This window comes from Rutidosis leptorrhynchoides, chromosome 10, assembly GCF_046630445.1.
Source record: "Rutidosis leptorrhynchoides isolate AG116_Rl617_1_P2 chromosome 10, CSIRO_AGI_Rlap_v1, whole genome shotgun sequence".
Classification (NCBI taxonomy): domain Eukaryota; kingdom Viridiplantae; phylum Streptophyta; class Magnoliopsida; order Asterales; family Asteraceae; genus Rutidosis; species Rutidosis leptorrhynchoides.
The window spans coordinates 245,688,330-245,710,867 of record NC_092342.1 but is presented as its reverse complement, the minus strand read 5'-3'; the positions used below and the strand labels follow the sequence as shown (position 1 = coordinate 245,710,867).

General features: G+C 38.1%; 1 protein-coding gene across 1 annotated transcript in view; it reads right to left on the bottom strand.

The window, feature by feature from the left end:
* The window catches only part of LOC139870926 (uncharacterized), a 34,889-nt gene extending 15,465 nt beyond the window's left edge, over positions 1–19,424 (bottom strand). Inside the window, exons 1-8 of the mRNA XM_071858686.1 lie at positions 18,486–19,424; positions 18,323–18,409; positions 16,410–17,450; positions 15,846–15,914; positions 15,703–15,744; positions 13,972–14,952; positions 13,704–13,869; positions 12,977–13,623 (exon numbers count right to left, since the gene is read on the bottom strand). Coding sequence (XP_071714787.1) covers positions 12,977–13,623; positions 13,704–13,869; positions 13,972–14,952; positions 15,703–15,744; positions 15,846–15,914; positions 16,410–17,450; positions 18,323–18,409; positions 18,486–19,424 — 3,972 coding nt within the window. The remainder of the gene's footprint in view (positions 1–12,976; positions 13,624–13,703; positions 13,870–13,971; positions 14,953–15,702; positions 15,745–15,845; positions 15,915–16,409; positions 17,451–18,322; positions 18,410–18,485) is intronic.
* Positions 19,425–22,538: the final 3,114 nt, after the last annotated feature.

Genomic DNA, 22,538 nt, shown 5'->3' with positions numbered 1-22,538 from the left:
TCACACAAGTTTGGATCCTAGTCTGCCGACGGTTTTAATATATAAATATAATATATATATAATTTATATAATTAATTATATATTATATTATATTTATATACATAGTTAACTTGTAATTTTTAGTCCGTTACGTCGCGCGTTGAGAGTTGACTCATGTCCTGGTTCCGGATTTTCGAACGTCCTTGCGTACTATTTTATATAGTGTACTTTGCGTTTTGAATCTTGTACTCTTGTAATTTTGAGACGTTTCTCATCAATAATTGGAACCTCTTTGATTGTATTTTATACTTTTGAGCTTTTTGGTCGTTTGCGTCTTCAATTCGTCGAATCTGTCTTTTGTCTTCACCTTTTATTATTTAAACGAATATCACTTGTAAATAGAACAATTGCAACTAAAAGCTTGTCTTTCTTGAGGAATAATGCTATGAAATATATGTTCGTTTTTAGCATTATCAACATCCGTATGAATATCTTGAGGTTTAATGACAGATCACACAACAACAATCAGTAAGTACCGCTACACTTAGCTGTCTATACATACAATAGTGCATATTCATAGTATAACTATTAACACAATATCAATCAAGTACATGTTGCAAAACACAAGATATAATTCGCTATTCGGTAATTATGTTCATGAACAAGATTCATACCAAGAGATCAGGAAGCCGCTGCCAAATGTTTGTGGGATGCTTAATTTGTAACGACCCTGGAATTTCCAACATTTATTTATTAATAATTACTATTATTAATACGTGTGATTAAACGAATGTATGTTATTACATTTACATGTTGCTATGATTGCCCGTACTTGACTTTTAAGTGCCCGAAACGTCTTTGTGACACCCGGAACTTTCACGAATAATATTTTTAGATATTATTTACATTCATGATTAAATTTATTAATCATTTTAATTAACTAAGGCTATTAGTTAGTTACTTGAGCTTTAATTGGTTTAACTTGTGATTTATTTGAACTTGGGCTTTGTTAGTGTAATGGACTCATGTTATTGGGCTTCCAAGTCCACCCTACATTATTAGTGGACTTAGTTAGCCCACTCTTCCTTGTAAGTATTACTTGTAATGGTAACTAGCTAGTTTTGTTCATTTGGAATCTAGTTTACACATAATCCCCATGCATGCAACCTCTTTATCCAACTTTTAAGACTTTGCACTCAAGGAACTTGTAGGCAACTCATCTCTCCCCCTTTATTCTGCAGCAGGCCGTCGGCCATATGGGGGTGTAGAGGAGAGTTTTTTTTTTTTTACTACATCACTTACTTGTGATCTCACACACATACTTCATTTCAAACTTACATCTTACTTTCCTCTCATATTTTTCTCTCATCTTTCCTTTACTTGTAAGTACCAAGAACATCTTTTTCTCCCCTTTTCTTTTGGCTAAAACCGAATTTCATATTCACAAATCATCATCATCTTTTGTAATTTGTAGTTTGATTACTTGTTGTTAGTTTGTTACATGTAATTGTTAGTTATTCTTTACTAGTTTCCAAGAATAAACTTTCTAGTTTGATTCTTCTTATTTCTTGTATTTATCAAGAACACTCAAGAACACTCAAGAACATAACTTACTAGTTATGATTCTACATATACTTTCTTAAAAGATTGCAAGTTCATGTGTTGATTAAATTCATACTTGAAGTTCATGAAGTAAACTTTAAAGTTTACTTTCTAAAGATCAAACTTTGGTTTGAATCTTTAAAGTATGAACAACCATGAACAAATTACATGTTTACTTAGTTACTTCTTCATTTTATGCACTTTAATTTCATGTAGTTAGTTTATATGGTCAAGTACTACAAGTTAGTCTTGATCTCATATCTCTTGAACAAATTAAGTTAACCTTGAAAGTTCAAGAACACACAAATAAGTTTTCTTTAAATATAACTTTGGATCTAGACTTTTGAGTCTTGGATCTTCAAGATCAAACTAAGAACTATGTTCTACTACTTATGATCTTGATTAGTTAGTTTACTTTCAAGTTTGTAACTTGTTATTAGCTTTAAAGTCCATGTAAGTGTCAAACCTAAGACTTTGATGTAACTTTGGTTCATCAAACTACATGCAACTCTTAAGTGAGTTGTGCTTCATGTCTTAGACTTGCACTAGGGTTATGATGGTCAAGACTTGGTTAAGATGATATAGATACATCAATGAGTTGTACACTTGAAGCTATATGCATCAAGGATGAGAACCATGATGAACATCAAGCACCAAGACCACCGGAACCCTTTTAAACTTACTGTTTCTGTCCAAAAGCTACTGATCTGATGTTTCTGTAACAGACCAGTAGACCTGGGCTGTTCTAACCTTGATTTTTAGATAGAACTTTTCTAGTAGATAACTTTTCATATAGGACTCGTCTTAATCCGAGTTACGGTTTAGGATTTATGGCCCTCCGATCGTCACTATGTCCTTTAACGTTGTGCAGAAATTTCTGACCTACTCGCACTTAGACCGTCGCCACGGTCAAAGGAAGACGAGTTTGCTTCTGGAATTTTTACCACACTTAAGGGACTCATATACGGAGCCATGTCCACTGTTCTCACCTTAATTCAGTAAGGGTAGAGGCCGTGGTGACTGACTGAAGTCAGACTTTGTTTTAAACTACTTTCATAAACGAAACCTACCTTACGCCTTTTGTTTAATGATGAATGATGATGACCCTTAAGACCTTAAATACATACTTTTAAACCTATTAAGACGATTTACTGACTTAGTATTATTTGCCTTAGGTTGAGGACCTTCGGACCGATTACTTGCACACCTTTTCCGAACCGACTTTACCGCTACATATCATTGTGAGTTATAGCATTCCCTTTTTACTTTAACTTATTTTGGGAACTGAGAATACATGCGGATTTTATGTTTTACATACTAGGCACGAGTACTTAAACTTATATATGTGTGGTTATACAACGGCATAAACATTCCCTTTAGCTCGGTAACGTTTAATCATCGGTTTTTGAACCGTGAACGCGAATCTTAGATATGGATCCATAGGATTTGACATCCCCACTCGGGCTAGTAGCGCTAGCATTTAACGAGTGTTTAATACTTCATAGACATACGCACTTGCCAAGTGTACTTTCAGGGGGTATAAACGTTAAGTTAGTTACCAAGTGCCCACGGTTAACATATACTTTATCATACTATTTTGAAACGCTCGTTGTAGCACTGAAATCTCGTGGCCTACCTTACATACTGTTATACTTAAACTATAGCTCACCAACCTTTGTTTTGACATTTTTAAGCATGTTTTTCTCAGGTGCTTGAGGTTAGCTTCCGCTGTGTACTAGTCGTGCTGTAGACACCCGCTGCTTAGAGTTTTCATCGCATGAACTACTTTACCTTGCATTCAAACTTTAGTACTTTTGAACTATGACTTGTAACGACCATTGTGGTCACATACACTTATTATTCGCTTCTACTTAGTGAAGCATGCTTTTGAAATGTAAAACATTTGATGTCGGTTATGACATCACCTTTTTATCGTGAATGCAACTTCTTTAATTACAGCATATAGTACTTAACCTTGTAATGATCCTGTTGTTGATGATTCGTACACGATGGTTTTGTACGGGGCATCACATTTGGTATCAGAGCAATGGTTGTAGGGAATTAGGTTGCATTAGTGAGTCTAAGACCGACCCGAGTAGGATTCACTAATAGGACTAATCTACAACTTGCTAGTTTACTTGTTTCCGCTGAATTTACTGCATGTTACTGCTTACTTTTTCCGCTATATGCCGTATGCTACTACATGATTTCACTACTGCATGATGCTACTTGCTTTCGATTGCATGCTACTTTCATACGAATTACTGTTATTGCCATGCTAGTTACCGTTATACATGATTTAAACTGTTGGCCTATTATTTGCTTGCTTTATGACATACTGACATGGAAAATTTATTTTTCCTTGTTCAGATGTCGGATGTTCCACCTGCTGGCATTTCGGGCAGTACAGACTCAGACCCCGTCGCCCTACCTACTGCTACACCTGCTGCTGCTACTGCCGATACACCGGTCCCGACACCCACTAGTGATCCCGGCGTTTCTACTTCCGGAACTGGTACTAGTGCACCTGCCCCAGTGTTTGCTCCCGGACCCTCGAGGTCACAGCCCCGCATTGGTGGTATTGAGATCCCCGCGGAGTTCGGGGAAGGGCCGTTTCGTAACCACATGCGCACGCCTTGCCGATGCACTCCCGATGGATGTTTAGTCGTGATTCCGCCAGGCAGACACAGACAGATGTTGGCCGCCTTCGGACGCTTCGGATTACCAGCTCAGCCACCAGTGTCACCACCACACGATTCGGATGACTCATCATCCACCGATTCTTCATCATCAGACGATTCCAGCGATGATGAGGATCCTGCTGATAGACCTATTCAGGCACCCTCCACCCCGCCGAGGAAGCGGTACCGTTTCGACGGCACCGTCATTCCAGGGGTGAATGGAGGTCGTGCTTTTACTGACGCTTTTGGCCATCGTCGTAGGGTTACTGCTCGTAAACGAGTTGTGCCATACCCTGCCGACCCACAGATACGTAAGGTTCCCCGTTACGTATTGACTATTCCTGGAACCGTACCACCTAGATTTAGATACGGACCACTTACATCTAGGGACGTACCGTCTACATCAGCACCACCCGCACCACCCGCCCCACCTGCACCGCCTGCCCCACCAGCTCCCTCTAACGAGGAACTGATGAGGGAGATTGAGACTCTCCGAGCTCGAGTCACTGAGCTTGAGGAGCAGTTGGCTCGAGGAGCAGTTCACCCGCCTTCACCGTAGGATCTTGTATTTAGATTTCATGATGTAATCTAGATATAGTTTCATGTATTTCATATGTATTGTACGAACTTATTCAGATGTATGAAACTTATTATTATTAATGAATGGAACTTTGCGTTATTTAATTCTTGCACGATGTTCTATCTACATTGCTGTACGATAATTCTGTGGTATTTGTACCTAGATGCATTATTTAATAACATGTGATGTTTTGATTCCATGTTGGTCACTATATACTGTATTATTACTACTTGCATGCTGGATTTTGACTTGGGTCAAAATTTTTGTTTAGAATATCATGGCTAATGGAAGATCCACACCTACCGCTGCCCAGATTGAGGACATGATCAACGAACGGGTCGCTGCAGCCCTAGCAGAAAGAAATCTCGAAGCTCCACCGCCACCACCACCGGTTATTCCACCCGTTAAAATGGGTGTACATACAAGGAATTCCAGAGCTGCAAACCGCATAACTTCAGCGGCACCGAGGGACCAGTTGGTCTCACCAGATGGTTCGAGAAACTTGAATCAGTATTCCGAGTTAGCAACTGTTCGGAGGACAATAATACCAAGTTTGCATCTTGCACGCTATCTGACGGCGCGCTAACGTGGTGGAACACGTTAGCTCAAGCAAAAGGGATTGATGAGGCGTATGCTACGCCTTGGGAAGAGTTTAAGTGTGCTATGATTGAGGAATACTGTCCAAGGACCGAAATACAAAAGATGGAGATCGAATTTATGCAGTTGAAAGCCGTGGGAAACGATCTTAACAGTTACAATCGTAGGTTTTTGGAGTTAGCATTAATGTGTCCGACCATGGTCACCCCCGAATTCAAGCGCATGGAGAAATACTTCTCGGGACTCCCTAATTCCATCAAAGGAAATGTCACCTCATCCAAACCACCAAATGTTCCCGAAGCAATGCGCATGGCGCATACTCTCATGAATCAGATTCTTATTGATGAGCCGGAGAAGGCTAAGTTTGAGGCTGGTAGTAGCGAAAAGAGGAAATGGGACAACAACCACAACAACCACAACAACAACAACAACAACAACAACAACAGGGGGAGAAACTACGATCAAACCCCCGCCAAGAGGCACAACAACGGTGGAAACCCCAACCCCAACAATAACACCAACTCCAACCAAAACTACAAAGGAACCTTACCACAATGCAAGAGGTGTTACAAACACCACACTGGGTATTGCAATGTTGTCTGCGAGAGGTGCCAACGGGCTGGGTATATCGGGAAAGACTGCAAGGTCACCACTTTGAATGGGAATCCGAACACCAATGGACCTAAGAAGTGCTACGAATGTGGACAGACGGGCCATTTCAGAAACGCATGCCCCAACAAGCAAAAAGATGGCGGGCCACCCCGTGGTAGAGCTTTTAATGTTAATGCAAGGGATGCACGCGATAACCCCGACTTGGTGACAGGTATATTCAAAATTAACAATCTTTTAGCTTCTGTCTTGTTTGATACTGGTGCGGATAGAAGTTATGTATGTAGACACTTTTGCGATAAGATTAATTGGTCATTAGTTCCGTTAAAAGAAAGTATGCTTGTCGAGGTCGCCAACGGTAAACTTGAAAAGGTTGACCACATTAGTCGAGGAGCTATTATCAACATAGCTGGTGCAGATTTCGAAATTGATTTGATATCTATCAAACTGGGAAGTTTTGACGTGATCGTCGGTATGGATTGGTTGAGCAAGATAAAGGCCGATATTATCTGTGGAGATAAAGCACTTCGCATACCACAAGGAGATGGCGAACCACTGGTTATCTATGAAGAGAGATGTACCTCGAAGTTGAACCTCATTAGTTGCGTGAAAGCGCAAAAGATTATGAAGAAGGGACGTTTTGCTGTCCTAGCACATGTGAAAGCGGTAGAAACTGAGGTGAAGAGCGTGAACGACGTTCGAATTGTGAACGAATTTTCCGATGTCTTCCCAGAGGAATTTCCTGGATTGCCACCGCAGAGAGAAGTAGAGTTTCAGATTGATTTAGTGCCAGGAGTTGCACCTGTAGTTCGCGCACCTTATAGACTCGCACCTTCCGAGATGCAAGAATTACAGAGTCAACTACAAGAATTGTTAGACCGTGGGTTTATCCAACCAAGTTTCTCGCCTTGGGGCACACCTGTGTTGTTTGTGAAGAAGAAGGATGGATCCTTCCGTATGTGTATCGACTACCGTGAACTCAACAAATTGACTATCAAGAATCGGTATCCTCTTTCACGAATTGACGATCTTTTTGATCAACTACAAGGATCGAGCTTTTATTCAAAGATCGATTTGCGATCCGGATATCACCAGCTGAGGGTGAAGGAAAGTGACGTGATGAAAACTGCATTCAGGACCCGTTATGGTCATTATGAGTTTCTCGTGATGCCATTCGGTTTGACAAATGCACCTGCCGTGTTCATGGACCTCATGAATCGTGTCTGCAAGCCTTACTTGGACAAGTTTGTTATCGTCTTCATAGATGATATCCTCATCTACTCTAAGAGCGAAGAAGAACATGAGCAACACCTCCGATTAGTGCTTGAACTCTTAAGACAAGAGCAACTTTACGCCAAATTCTCCAAGTGTGAATTTTGGTTGAAGGAAGTACAATTTTTGGGTCATGTTGTAAGCGACCAGGGTATCAAAGTTGATCCCGCCAAGATTGAAGCCATCAGCAAGTGGGAGACCCCCACTACTCCGACGCATATTCGCCAATTCCTAGGTCTCGCCGGTTATTACCGAAGATTCATCGAAGGATTTTCTCTGATTGCGCGTCCTTTGACCGCACTGACTCACAAGGGCAAGAAGTTCATTTGGGGACCCGCACACGAATCAGCATTTCAAACTTTGAAGAAGAAGTTAACCACCGCACCTATCCTATCACTTCCTGAAGGCAGTGACGACTTTGTTGTTTATTGTGATGCATCGAAGAGTGGTTTTGGTTGTGTACTGATGCAACGATCAAAGGTTATTGCCTATGCCTCCCGCCAATTGAAGATTCACGAGCGGAACTACACTACACATGATCTTGAACTTGGAGCCGTTGTCTTTGCGCTTAAATTATGGAGACATTATTTGTATGGAACTAAGAGCACTATCTTCACCGATCACACGAGTCTCCAGCACATCTTTGATCAGAAGCAACTGAATATGAGACAGCGTCGATGGATCGAGACGCTCAACGACTACGATTGTGAACTCCGTTATCACCCTGGCAAGGCCAATGTTGTAGCTGACGCTTTAAGCCGAAAGGAGAGGACGGCACCTCTTCGTGTTAGGGCTCTGAACATCACCATCCATTCGAACCTCAACAGCCAGATCAGAGTAGCCCAAGTTGAGGCTCTCAAGGAGGAGAATATATCTCAAGAACATTTGAACATACTTGTCTCTCGATTCGAGGTTAGGGAGTCTGGACTCCGATGTTATGCCGGTAGAATTTGGGTACCACTCTATGGAGATCTACGGAACCTCATACTTGATGAAGCACACAAATCGAGATATTCGATTCACCCTGGAGCAGGCAAAACGTACCACGACCTTAAAGAACAGTATTGGTGGCCGAATCTTAAGAAGGACGTTGCGACTTATGTTGGTAAGTGTTTGACTTGCTCGAAGGTTAAAGCCGAGCATCAGAGACCTTCTGGTTTACTTCAACAACCAGAAATCCCACAATGGAAGTAGGAACGGATAACAATGGATTTCATCACCAAGCTACCAAAGACGGTGGGCGGATACGATACTATTTGGGTTATTGTTGACCGCCTTACCAAATCTGCACACTTTCTAGCGATGAAGGAAACTGATACAATGGAGAGACTTGCTCAGTTATACATCAAAGAGGTTGTATCTCATCATGGTGTACCTTTATCGATCATCTCAGATCGCGATCCCCGTTTTGCTTCTAGATTTTGGCGTTCTTTGCAAGAAGCCATGGGAACTCGTCTCGACATGAGTACTGCTTATCACCCTCAGACTGACGGGCAAAGTGAACGCACGATTCAGACCTTGGAGGACATGATGCGTGCATGTGTCATTGATTTTGGAAAGGCCTGGGAAAGGCATTTGCCACTCGCCGAATTCTCGTACAACAACAGTTATCACTCGAGCATTAATGCTGCACCTTTTGAAGCATTGTATGGCCGTAAGTGCCGATCTCCTATTTGTTGGGCCGAAGTAGGCGAAAAGCAAATCACCGGACCCGAGGTAGTCCACGAAACGACGGAAAAGATTACTCAGATTCAAGCTAGACTTAAGACCGCCCGTGATCGCCAAAAGAGTTATGCCGATCTTAAACGTAAAGACTTTGAATTCAACGTTGGTGATCGTGTAATGTTGAAGGTTGCACCTTGGAAGGGTGTGATTCGTTTTGGAAAACATGGAAAGTTAAACCCACGATACATTGGTCTTTTTGAAATCCTGGAACGTGTTGGACCCGTTGCATATCGTTTGGATTTACCAGCACAATTGAGCTCAGTTCATCCTACCTTCCACGTGTCAAACTTGAAGAAGTGTCTTGCTGCACCTGAACTTATCATACCACTGGAAGAACTTACAATTGATGACAAACTCCACTTTGTGGAGGAACCTGTTGAAATTATGGATCGTGAGATCAAAACTTTGAAACGCAATAAGATTCCGATCGTCCGAGTATGATGGAATGCCAAACGAGGACCTGAGTTTACTTGGGAACGAGAGGATCAAATGATGCGGAAGTATCCTCACCTTTTCCCGACTCCTCCATCTACCTCAGCTTAAATTTCGGGACGAAATTTTCTTTAACAGGTGGGTAATGTAACAACCCTGGAATTTCCAACATTTATTTATTAATAATTACTATTATTAATACGTGTGATTAAACGAATGTATGTTATTACATTTACATGTTGCTATGATTGCCCGTACTTGACTTTTAAGTGCCCGAAACGTCTTTGTGACACCCGGAACTTTCACGAATAATATTTTTAGATATTATTTACATTCATGATTAAATTTATTAATCATTTTAATTAACTAAGGCTATTAGTTAGTTACTTGGGCTTTAATTGGTTTAACTTGTGATTTATTTGAACTTGGGCTTTGTTAGTGTAATGGACTCATGTTATTGGACTTCCAAGCCCACCCTACATTATTAGTGGACTTAGTTAGCCCACTCTTCCTTGTAAGTATTACTTGTAATGGTAACTAGCTAGTTTTGTTCATTTGGAATCTAGTTTACACATAATCCCCATGCATGCAACCTCTTTATCCAACTTTTAAGACTTTGCACTCAAGGAACTTGTAGGCAACTCATCTCTCCCCCTTTATTCTGCAGCAGGCCGTCGGCCATATGGGGGTGTAGAGGAGAGTTTTATTTTTTTTACTACATCACTTACTTGTAATCTCACACACATATTTCATTTCAAACTTACATCTTACTTTCCTCTCATATTTTTCTCTCATATTTCCTTTACTTGTAAGTACCAAGAACATCTTTTTCTCCCCTTTTCTTTTGGCTAAAACCGAATTTCATATTCACAAATCATCATCATCTTTTGTAATTTGTAGTTTGATTACTTGTTGTTAGTTTGTTACATGTAATTGTTAGTTATTCTTTACTAGTTTCCAAGAATAAACTTTCTAGTTTGATTCTTCTTATTTCTTGTATTTATCAAGAACACTCAAGAACACTCAAGAACATAACTTACTAGTTATGATTCTACATATACTTTCTTAAAAGATTGCAAGTTCATGTGTTGATTAAATTCATACTTGAAGTTCATGAAGTAAACTTTAAAGTTTACTTTCTAAAGATCAAACTTTGGTTTGAATCTTTAAAGTATGAACAACCATGAACAAATTACATGTTTACTTAGTTACTTCTTCATTTTATGCACTTTAATTTCATGTAGTTAGTTTATATGGTCAAGTACTACAAGTTAGTCTTGATCTCATATCTCTTGAACAAATTAAGTTAACCTTGAATGTTCAAGAACACACAAATAAGTTTTCTTTAAATATAACTTTGGATCTAGACTTTTGAGTCTTGAATCTTCAAGATCAAACTAAGAACTATGTTCTACTACTTATGATCTTGATTAGTTAGTTTACTTTCAAGTATGTAACTTGTTATTAGCTTTAAAGTCCATGTAAGTGTCAAACCTAAGACTTTGATGTAACTTTGGTTCATCAAACTGCATGCAACTCTTAAGTGAGTTGTGCTTCATGTCTTAGACTTGCACTAGGGTTATGATGGTCAATACTTGGTTAAGATGATGTAGATACATCAATGAGTTGTACACTTGAAGCTATATGCATCAAGGATGAGAACCATGATGAACATCAAGCACCAAGACCACCGGAACCCTTTTAAACTTACTGTTTCTGTCCAAAAGCTACTGATCTGATGTTTCTGTAACAGACCAGTAGACCTGGGCTGTTCTAACCTTGATTTTTAGATAGAACTTTTCGAGTAGATAACTTTTCATATAGGACTCGTCTTAATCCGAGTTACGGTTTAGGATTTATGGCCCTCCGATCGTCACTATGTCCTTTAACGTTGTGCAGAAATTTCTGACCTACTCGCACTTAGACCGTCGCCACGGTCAAACGAAGACGAGTTTGCTTCTGGAATTTTTACCACACTTAAGGGACTCATAGACAGAGCCATGGCCATTGGTCTCACCTTAATTCAGTAAGGGTAGAGGCCGTGGTGACTGACTGAAGTCAGACTTTGTTTTAAACTACTTTCATAAACGAAACCTACCTTACGCCTTTTGTTTAATGATGAATGATGATGACCCTTAAGACCTTAAATACATACTTTTAAACCTATTAAGACAATTTACTGACTTAGTATTATTTGCCTTAGGTTGAGGACCTTCGGACCGATTACTTGCACACCTTTTCCGAACCGACTTTACCGCTACATATCATTGTGAGTTATAGCATTCCCTTTTTACTTTAAGTTATTTTGGGAACTGAGAATACATGCGGATTTTATGTTTTACATACTAGGCACGAGTACTTAAACTTATATATGTGTGGGTTATACAACGGCATAAACATTCCCTTTAGCTCGGTAACGTTTAATCATCGGTTTTTGAACCGTGAACGCGAATCTTAGATATGGATCCATAGGGTTTGACATCCCCACTCGGGCTAGTAGCGCTAGCATTTAACGAGTGTTTAATACTTCGTAGACATACGCACTTGCCAAGTGTACTTTCAGGGGGTATAAACGTTAAGTTAGTTACCAAGTGCCCACGGTTAACATATACTTTATCATACTATTTTGAAACGCTCGTTGTAGCACTGAAATCTCGTGGCCTACCTTACATATTGTTATACTTAAACTATAGCTCACCAACCTTTGTGTTGACGTTTTTAAGCATGTTTTTCTCAGGTGCTTGAGGTTAGCTTCCGCTGTGTATTAGTCGTGCTGTAGACACCCGCTGCTTAGAGTTGTCATCGCATGAACTACTTTACCTTGCATTCAAACTTTAGTACTTTTGAACTATGACTTGTAACGACCATTGTGGTCACATACACTTATTATTCGCTTCTACTTAGTGAAGCATGCTTTTGAAATGTAAAACATTTGATGTCGGTTATGACATCACCTTTTTATCGTGAATGCAACTTCTTTAATTACAGCATATAGTACTTAACCTTGTAATGATCCTGTTGTTGATGATTCGTACACGATGGTTTTGTACGGGGCATCACATAATTTTTTGAGGCATCAATTTTCACGGCGTATTTCTTCCGAAGATGATATTGGATGAACAAGTCATTGTTTATCTGTATATGTTGAGGTCTTACTCTCAACTACCAATACCTAATTACTTTAGTTATTTCATCAAAAGCGTGATGCTAACCAGAAGTATATGTTGTTTTGATAAAAGTTTCATCACCTCTCGACATCTGCATGTAAATCAAATATATCACTTGATTAATGGTTCAAGAGGTGGAACGTATAAAACCTATTGATGTATCTTTTGTAATTTGATAAACGATAAAAATTAATGTAAACTGATATTATAAATCATAGCTTATCATCAACTTAATATCTTATAAAGTTAAAGAACATAATTTTCAAGTAAAAAATTAAAAGAAAAATCAGAGCTCTTATTTTATGGTTACGTATACACATATAATAACTTACTTGTAATTCCATTGCCTTCTTAAGTTGTTCTACGACTACTTCTGCTGTTGGTCGTGCTTCTCTATTTTCATGTAAACAACTGTAGGCAATCGTGTAAAATACAATCAATGCTTCCGGCACGACTAGTGTTTTTATTTTCTCAAACACCATTTCATCGAGTTTTCCTTTATCGAAGCCTTGTTTGACGAAACTTGGTAGAGACACACCTTCTTGTTTGTAAATCAAAAATTCTGATCTTCCACCTAAGATCTCAAATAAAACAACACCAAACGAATAGATATCAGACTCTTTGGTTAAGAAACCCGATTTCAAGTAAACCGGATCCACGTAGCCTTTTGTGCCGCACACATTATCAATGGCATAATCAGTTTCCTTATCTATTGCACTTATCAAAGAAAGCCCAAAATCAGCAAGTTTTGCATGCCAGTCATCGTCTAGTAAAATGTTGGCGGTTTTGATGTCCCTATGTATCACCGTTGCTTGTTTTCCGACTCCCCGATGAAGGAAATCCAATGCTGTTGCAACATCAATGCATATGTTAAGTCGCGTCGTCCAAGTAAGACAACTGTCATTTAAGTACCTATCAAGACTTCCTCTTGACGCATACTCATAAACAATTATTTTTGCATCGTTGTCGGCACAGTAGCCTACAAAACCGATGATGTTATTGTGCTTATAGTTGGAAAGAATTTGAAGCTCATTCTGAAATTGTTTTTCCCCTGACCACCTCTTACATCCAATAGTTTTGCAACAATTGTATGATCACTTTGCAAAAGTTTTCCTTTATAAACTTTCCCAAAACCCCCTTGGCCGACACAATGTTTCGTATGGAAATTTTCAGTGGCTAATTTTATGTCTCCAAGTGAAATCCCCATAGGGTCTTTATGGTTTTCCTGTCAAACATGACACACCGAATAATATTAAAATCATGCATTTATTATACTTTATAAGGATCTTTTATGAAGTGAAAAGGAACTTTTAAAACTTTATCTTACTTGATATGATAAGGCTTTCTCTAGCTCCTCTACAACAACTTTGATTGTTGGACGTTTGTCTTGAGGAATTTCAACACACGCAAATGCAATTTTCAAAAATGCATCAAGAGATTTAGCGTTGGGTCCCCCATATAGGGTAAAGTTGTTTTCACAAGTTTCTTCCATTATCCTAGGATCTATCATTTCCATTAGTGTTCCGTTTTGGAAGCATCTTCGGGCCGCATATACCAATCCGTTGTAACTCTTGTAAATTTCATCGGTGGCGAACCTCCCGCATGCAATCACAAACAAAAGTACCCCTAAACTATACACATCTGTTTCCCTTTTAAACTCGCCCACCACGCAAAATATTGGATCCAGGTAATAATAGTGCACCGATAATAATAGCTGTTTATTGAAATAGAATTTTGGAGTCCGTCCAAGGAATAAAGAGTAACCGAAATTAGAAATCTTTGCCCTAAAATTCTCATCTAAAAAAATGTCAACACTCAAAATATTACCAAGTAATATCATCTTCTCGTGATGTAGGTACTTCAATGCATTTGCAACATCTAGGCATATTCTCAAACGTTTTGACCATGTACGAATAGAATTGTCTTTGTTGTACAAAGAGTAACCAAGGAATTCATAAGGTTCCTCGAAAACGAGGATCACCTCGAAATCTTCAAGACAAAATCCAAGTAGAGTGACTATGTTGGGATGCGTGCAAGTTGTAAGCTTCTCCATTTCATTTAATAATAATTCTTTTCTTTCTTTGTTTTCTTCACGGAGGCGTTTTATAAGTACACTAGAGCGTTTCTTGGGTAGTTCACTTCTATTCTTCTCTTTTATGGAGGCAAACTTTTCTTGATCAAAATGCTCGAGTTTTGCTTTGTAAAATAAACAGGTTCCGTCATATATATCGCCACATGGCTTAGAAAAGTTATTAGTGGCCAACCTTATATCACTGAGTCGAATGTGAAGATGCTCTAAGAGATTTCCCTGCAACATTGTGATAAGGGGGTAAATAAACTTAGCTTAGAATTTGCTAGCTAAAAGGATAAGGACAATAATAAAATTGAAAAAAAAAAAAAAAAAAAAAAAAACAGTATACTATTTTGTTGAGCTTACAATTTGCTATTTCGTAGGACAACCATAAAATGAAAAAAGAAACTGTATACTACTTTGTTGATTTCTATTGAGCTATTATACCCCCAGTGCAAACAATTAGAAGCCAATTAACTAAGCTAATCTATAGTGTAAAGGATTTCGAAGAATTTGTTTTAATTGCAAGTGAAATCGATATAACAATACTTGTTATATGAATGATATATGATACGTGTATGTATGTACCATATTTATGTGTATAATTTGTGTGTGTAATGATGATGATGATAAGCAATAACAAGTAGATATGAACAATTCATCTTGTCAAACTTTCATTCATGGAATTAGGAATTGGTTACAAATGAGTGTTGAGAGGAATTAGATTGTGTGTCTTTCAAGGTGAGGGTGTTGAAAGAGGTTATAAGTTTGTTAGAATGTGTAATCTTCTAAAAGTGGTGAAGGGTGTGTATTTATAGTCATATACACACCCTTTTACATTTAAGGGTATAAAGGGTTAAATAGTAATTTCCTAAGAAGGGGTAAAATACTAGTAATTTTACATTTACAAATTACATAAATAAATTCTAGACCTAACAAAATTAAATGATCTTTCATCTGTCACAGAAAAAGTAACAAAGATATTACCTTCATGTAGTTCCAGGTAGGACTTTCAAGTGCATTATTTTCCTTTAACAACATTTATAAAAGGAGGAAAAAAGTTACTGTATTAATTGGCATATACGGAGTACTAAATAGAAAGCGGAAAAAAAGTAGAAAAAGAGTGTTACCGAATTATCATTTGTCAATTCTAATCCATCAACAACTTGGTCGGAATATTCTTGGAGTTGTACCTGCTCCTTCATTAAGCAACAACACTAAAAAATTAAAAATTAATGACAAAAAATCTTTTCATTTTGCAAGCTTGTTTGCTTCAATATTTGAAACGGGTTGTCTTTCTTTAACAAGATTTTATATTCGCAGCCAATGATACTTCCACCTTGTACATGCATCTAAGTAGTTGTATTACATGCACAAATACTTGTACTTATGAAAATTTATAGGGAAATATCGGTTTAACATACCTACAATGATAACGTATATATTGGACAATGATATTTCCACCGCGTCTTACAATTAAATTTTCCCTTGTTGAGTATCAAATATGAACACTAATTAAACATTTTTTCAAAACGTTTGTAAAACTCATATGAGTCACCTGTGAATGTCCTTATATATTGGATTTCAGTCATGCATTTTTATGGGAGTATTACAGAACTAAACTAAATGATAATGTTCAAGGTTGTTTTTCTGAATGCATAGTTAGTTATCAAATTATAAGTTTTTATCATTACTTGAAAAGATAATGCTTTCTCAAGCTCTTCGACAACAACCATCATTGTTGGACGTCGGTCTTGAATTTCAGCATCTTCCCATATTGGACGTCGACCTTGAGTTGCAGCAAGACACCGATATGCAATTGCTGTAAATGTGTCTAAGGAATCTTTGTTGGGTCCATTATTTATAACTAAATTGTTGTCCTCACTCGATTCTTTAATTATAGGATCTATAATTTCCATTAGTGTTCCGTTACGAAAGCACTTGCGTGCCACATATACTAGCCCATCTTCACTCTCTTTCATGTACATTTCATCGTAGGCCATTCTTCCACATAAAATTTCAAACAAAATTATTCCAAAAGTATATACATCCGATTCTCTTGTTAACTTACCACTCTCAAGATATTCTGGATCAACGTATAATCGAATGCCGTGAAGTAAATCATAATTATGAGAATCTTGGTTCGGATGAAGGAACATCAAGTGCCCAAAGTCTCCAATCTTTGCCCTCAAATTTTCATATAAAAAAATTGAGAATGTAGAGAAATAACCGCTTATCACCGTCTTTTGTTCATCCATCTCATGGTGTAAATACTTTAATCCATATGCAACCTCAAGGCATATTTTCAGACGTTTTTCCCACGTAAGAATAGATTTGTCTTTGTAGTTTCCCAAATATTGTACAAGATATCCGTGGGCCGCAGCCTCAAAGACAATGATCTTTTCGGGATATTCGTCACAATATCCAAGTAGAGTGACTATGTTCTGATGCTTACAAGTTGTAAGTATTTCAATTTCTGTTGAGAATACTTCTTCTCCCCTTTTGTCTTCTCTAAGCTTAAGCCGTTTTATAAAGACAATGGTGCGTATCTTGTGACCTTCAGTTTTATTCTTTTTATCCCGGTGTTCAAGTTCAAGTTCTGCTCTATATACCTTATAGAACATAGTTTCTTGATAGAGGTATGTTTCAGAAAATTTATCAGTGGCCAAACTTATATCCTCGAGTCTAATCTTCAAGTGACTGTGTTGACAAGTCAACTGTTCCAAGTTGGGTCTCTGCAACAAGGCGAGAAAAAGAAAAGGCCACTACTTAGAAAAGAAATTATCTCATAACTCATAATCTAGAATCAAAATCAAAATAATTACAGAAACAAGTCCTAAAATACCATGTCCTTTTGGGATGACACATTTTGATCATGGTTTTCGTGTGCCCACAAACCATTTCATGAAATATATATGAGACCAAATTAGTCTCTTCAATCGCTTGTTTCGTCGAATGATCCATTTTTGAACCACAACCTTGATTGGACTTCGTATTTTTTTAACAAACGGTATATTTCTATATTATAATTATATTCTATATTCTGTATGTGTAAAAAATGGTTGTGTACATATCACTTCTCTATTCTATATATATATAATATGTATAATACAGAGTAATTTAATAAACAAATATCTGAAAGTTTATGACCATTTTTGAAACAGCCCATATTAAACTAAAAGTTGTTTGAAATGGATGACAAAGCTCTACTATTGTGCTTCGAGTACCACTTTATCTATTGGTGTAAGTCCACACCACTGCCGATTGTTCGTAGGGGAATCCACATAGGGAGGGTGTTGTCCGTAACAAAACTAGTTTGAATTTCTTTCTTTGCACAAAACTAGTTTGAATTTCTTTCTTTACACAATACCTTTCTAATAGTACAAGACACTACTGAATTTAACTATAGAAAACCCTGTATATTTTTATGATTTATGGTGTTATAGAGTTAAACAACCACTAAAGTACCCTTCAAAACAAACAATTTACGAATTTAAGAGGTCTACAAAATTATCTTCAAATATGGATGGCATATAAAAACAAAATGATAAAGTTGGTTAAAGTTGTTCAAAATAATCTCCTAAATTTTACAAGTATGAAACCTAACCCACCCCGTGATCTGATTAGCCGACCCACCGCTTTTGAACACTTCAATTCCAACCTCAAATTTTGACCATTCCTTAACATGAATCAACTAAAATAATGGCAAAATGTCGATTAACAGGAAAAATGATGATAGTAAAAGAAATGAAAGAAGAGGAGGGTCTTACATAAAGACTTTCGTACTGCTGTTGAAGCTCCAACGCTTTCTCAAGTTCAATGACAATAGAGTTCATATCAGGGCGTTGTGCTCGATCGTCATTTGAGCAAGAATACGCTATTAAAGTTCTCATTGACATTATGCCTATTTGATTATAAAAGCTAGGTTCCATCGCATCCATTAATGTTCCGGTTTCATAATGAAATCGGGCTAGTGGAGCTAGAAACCTATCAAATACATTCGGAATATATGCTTTCCTCATGAATAGTATTTCCCATAAAACAACACCAAACGAGTAAATATCTGACTTGTGGGTCACACCTCCCGTCTTTAATATTGCCGGGTCTATATACCCTTCTGTTCCAATAGCTTCCCTAAGGTAAACCTGATCCATCCGATGTACTGTATGATTGACGGAAAATTCAAAGCCAGATAATTTGGGCTCAAACTTATCATCTAATAATATTGTAGAACTGTTGATGTTACAATGTATCACAGAGTAATTGCGCCCTTCCTCAAAATGGATATAACTTAACGCACGCGCAACACCAACACATATCTTCACTCGTTGAACCCATGTCAGGGTTGGCTTGCTTAGATACATCTCGAGGCTTCTCTTGGCCTCGAGCTTGTTTATGATCACCTTCTCACCATTTTCATCACAAAACCCGATAATAGAGACTATATTTTCATGCTTGAGACTAGAAAGCGCAGAAATCTCTCTTAATAACCCGATATGGTGATTACGCTTGCCGTGATTATGTTTAGTGTCGTCTAATCTTCGTGCGGCAATCTTCACCCATTTCCCTAACCGCCATAGCTTCCCTTTATACACCTTCCCCAACTCACCCTTGCCGATGCAATTTATCTCATCAAAGTTATTGGTGGCTTTTAAAACTTCTTCAAGTGGGATTTTAAAGTGACTAAAATTAGAGATTGTAGATTCCATTTTTCTGTTATGTGTCAGTTCACCAAATGAAATAGAGTAACAAAAAGGATTGCAAGTGTTTGAATTTATTAACTATTTATGATTAATTTTAAATAGTATATACTGTAGCAGCAGTTAATAAATAAATTAAGTAATGAGAGTTTTAACATTCTCAGATACCACATAGTAATCCAAACACACGATTAATCAATCGTAAACTTCAGAATCTGACCTTCAAAACTTTAACCTAATTTTAATGGTGTAGGGAGTTAGACCTCAAATCAGAACTCGCAATCTCTTCGACCTCTTCTTCTCAGGCAAATACAGATTGCAACTCACAAACTTCTACGGCAACAACATAGTAATATTTGATTTCATTGATTGATAGCAAACATATGTTCTTTTATTTGGATTCAATGAATTCTTCTGTAATATATACTAATTTATTTAAAAGGGCTTTTGTTATGAATTGATGTATAGTGACTTGTTCGTGAGGGGTTGTAGGAGGGTTTAGTTGGAGAGAGACGCACACATGTGTGGTGATTGGGTAGGTTTTTTTTTTTTTTTTTTTTTTTTTTTTTTTTTTTTTTTTGGCAAAATAACATAATAATATTATAAATAAAAAGATAGATCCAATGATCTAGGACGTTACATATGTATTACATTGACATATATACATCTGTTTAAGTGAACAACAAATGTTCACATGACCTTGAATGAACTAACCCTATTACAATGATACAACGAAAACGCGGGAAAATCCGAAACAACCAATAATAGGAAGCTACTGCTTCCGTGAAGTAACCGCCACCTAGACCACCGAATGCTAAAAAAAGTCCTCACCTGTACCGAAGTCTGCAACTGCGAACCTCAATCCACAAGTCCCACACCAAACTGCATCAACCCCCACACAAAAATCTGCAACCAAATCGCTCATCGGGCAACCCAAGAACACCCGCCTCGAGACCGCATCAACTACAAACCTAGATCATAACCCCGATGGTCAGCACATCCAAGCAAACCCGAAAAGAAGTCAACCCAGAGATCCTAACCTATCAAAACCCTACCTAACGGACGGCAGGGAAAGAACCGAGAATACTACTCCAAATCTCCAATCGTTTGGCGCTTAACAACCCTAAAGTCGCTAAGGCGGCAACTACACTGAACCGTTCCGAACCGAATCCGGTGACGAGGAAGATGGAACGAGCGAGAACGGAACAAACTTCGCTGCAAAGGAGACACGGACCAAGAGTCCATACACCAAATAAACCCCCAAAGCCCACCAAAAAAACCAAGCCCAAACATTCAATCAGCCTAAGCAAAGAACCAGCCAAAGACCAAAAAGAACCACAGGCTAAAAATCGGCCATGTCACCGGAGCTCCGGCGAGTCCACCAACGACACAAACTCAAGGTGGTGAGGAAACATGAAGAAAAAAAATGCCATTTTTGAGAAATAAATTAGGATTAAACAGAAAAAGACCACCATATACAAGCAGCAGCAAAAACCCCGAGAACCATATCAAAAAAAGAGTACCAGCGAAGACAACGGAGGACCCCAGAACGCACAAGGCGTTCGCCGCCTGAAATCAGCCATAGCCCACGCCGGAAAAGCTCGTCGGGAACATACAAAATCGGCTGCACCACCACACTAGATAAACCACCCAATCCAACCGGAAACCCACTCCTACCATCCACCGCTATACAGAGTGCAAAGCACTCGTCGCCTGTGACACGAATGAGACAGGAGAAAATTCACCGGAAAACTTGGGGGACCCGAACGGAGGAGCTAATATATGGATCGAAGAGAAAACGAAGAGAAAAGCAGTAAACCGACGAAAAAAGAAATCGCCGGACTTCCGGCGAGATGCTGGAGGTCACAGGCGCCCGCACCAGGAGGCTACAAACCTGGAGTGGAAAACAAACGAAGGGTTGCCGGAACTAGAGCGGCGCCGAAAAATCAGGATGAAGCTAGGGTCTCAGTGAGAGAAAGCAAAGAGAGAGAACGGAGGTTGTTATTGAGGTTCACAGAAGGCGTTGATGATGGATATTAGTGAATAAATTAAAAAACTTACAATTAAAGAAGAACAAGTTCGTAGCTTGAAGAAAAGTTGAAATGAAAAAGTAGCCGGAAAGGACAATCGGTGAAAAGCAAAAAAGAAAAAGAGAGGTGTATTTTTATATCTTTATTACTTAAATAGTTCATCCTAATTATTACTTGCATTATTAGTCACTAAATTCATGTTTGTGTCCCAATTACACTCATTAAGCATTAAATGCTACTCTCTCCGTTTCACTATAAGTGTTCACATTTGACTTTCAAAGTCTTTCTTAGTCAACTTTAACCATAAATATATTTATTTGTGTTATACATTATATGATAAAAATTATAGAGTAAATTACACTAATGGTTCTGTGGTTTATTGTAAATTACGTCGCTCGTTCCTATCTCTTAAAAATTACATGGTTCGTCCCTGTCGTTTTAAATATCAACGGCGCTGGTCCCTGTAGTTTATTGTAAATTACGTCGCTCGTCCCTATCTGTGATGGCCCCGTCAATACACTTAACGGCTCTGTCACTTGGTCCCACAGCTTGATCGAACTTTAAATGAATTTAATAAACAACATTGCATTCTTTTATTTCAAAAGTTTCCCAAAAAGAAAATTTACTAAAATATGTAGTTTAACAAACCCAACATATTAATATCCAAAGTTGATATAAAACGTTGTCAAGCAAACACCCACAAGTTTAATAATTCAAAAAGAGAATGCAAGTTTAATGTTTCATAAATCGTTAACAAAATCTGCCCAAATGCATGCAAACTCTTCTAACACAGCGGAAGCATCAAACAAATCAAGTACCTGTGAAAACATGCGAGAAAACTGTCAACAAAAATGTTGAGTGAATTATAGGTTTAAATAAACGTATAAACTTTAGACCACAAGATTTAAAATGTTAGAAAACATAAAACATTATTCCATTATCAATGAGCCACCTGGTAACCACTTAACCCTTTATTTACCCTTGCTAAACACAATATATACACCGAACAAGTGTATCTTCAAATAAATACGAAGTACTAACACATTCCAATTATAAATTGCTAGCCCGACTAGCTCGAAATGGGGTTGTCAAA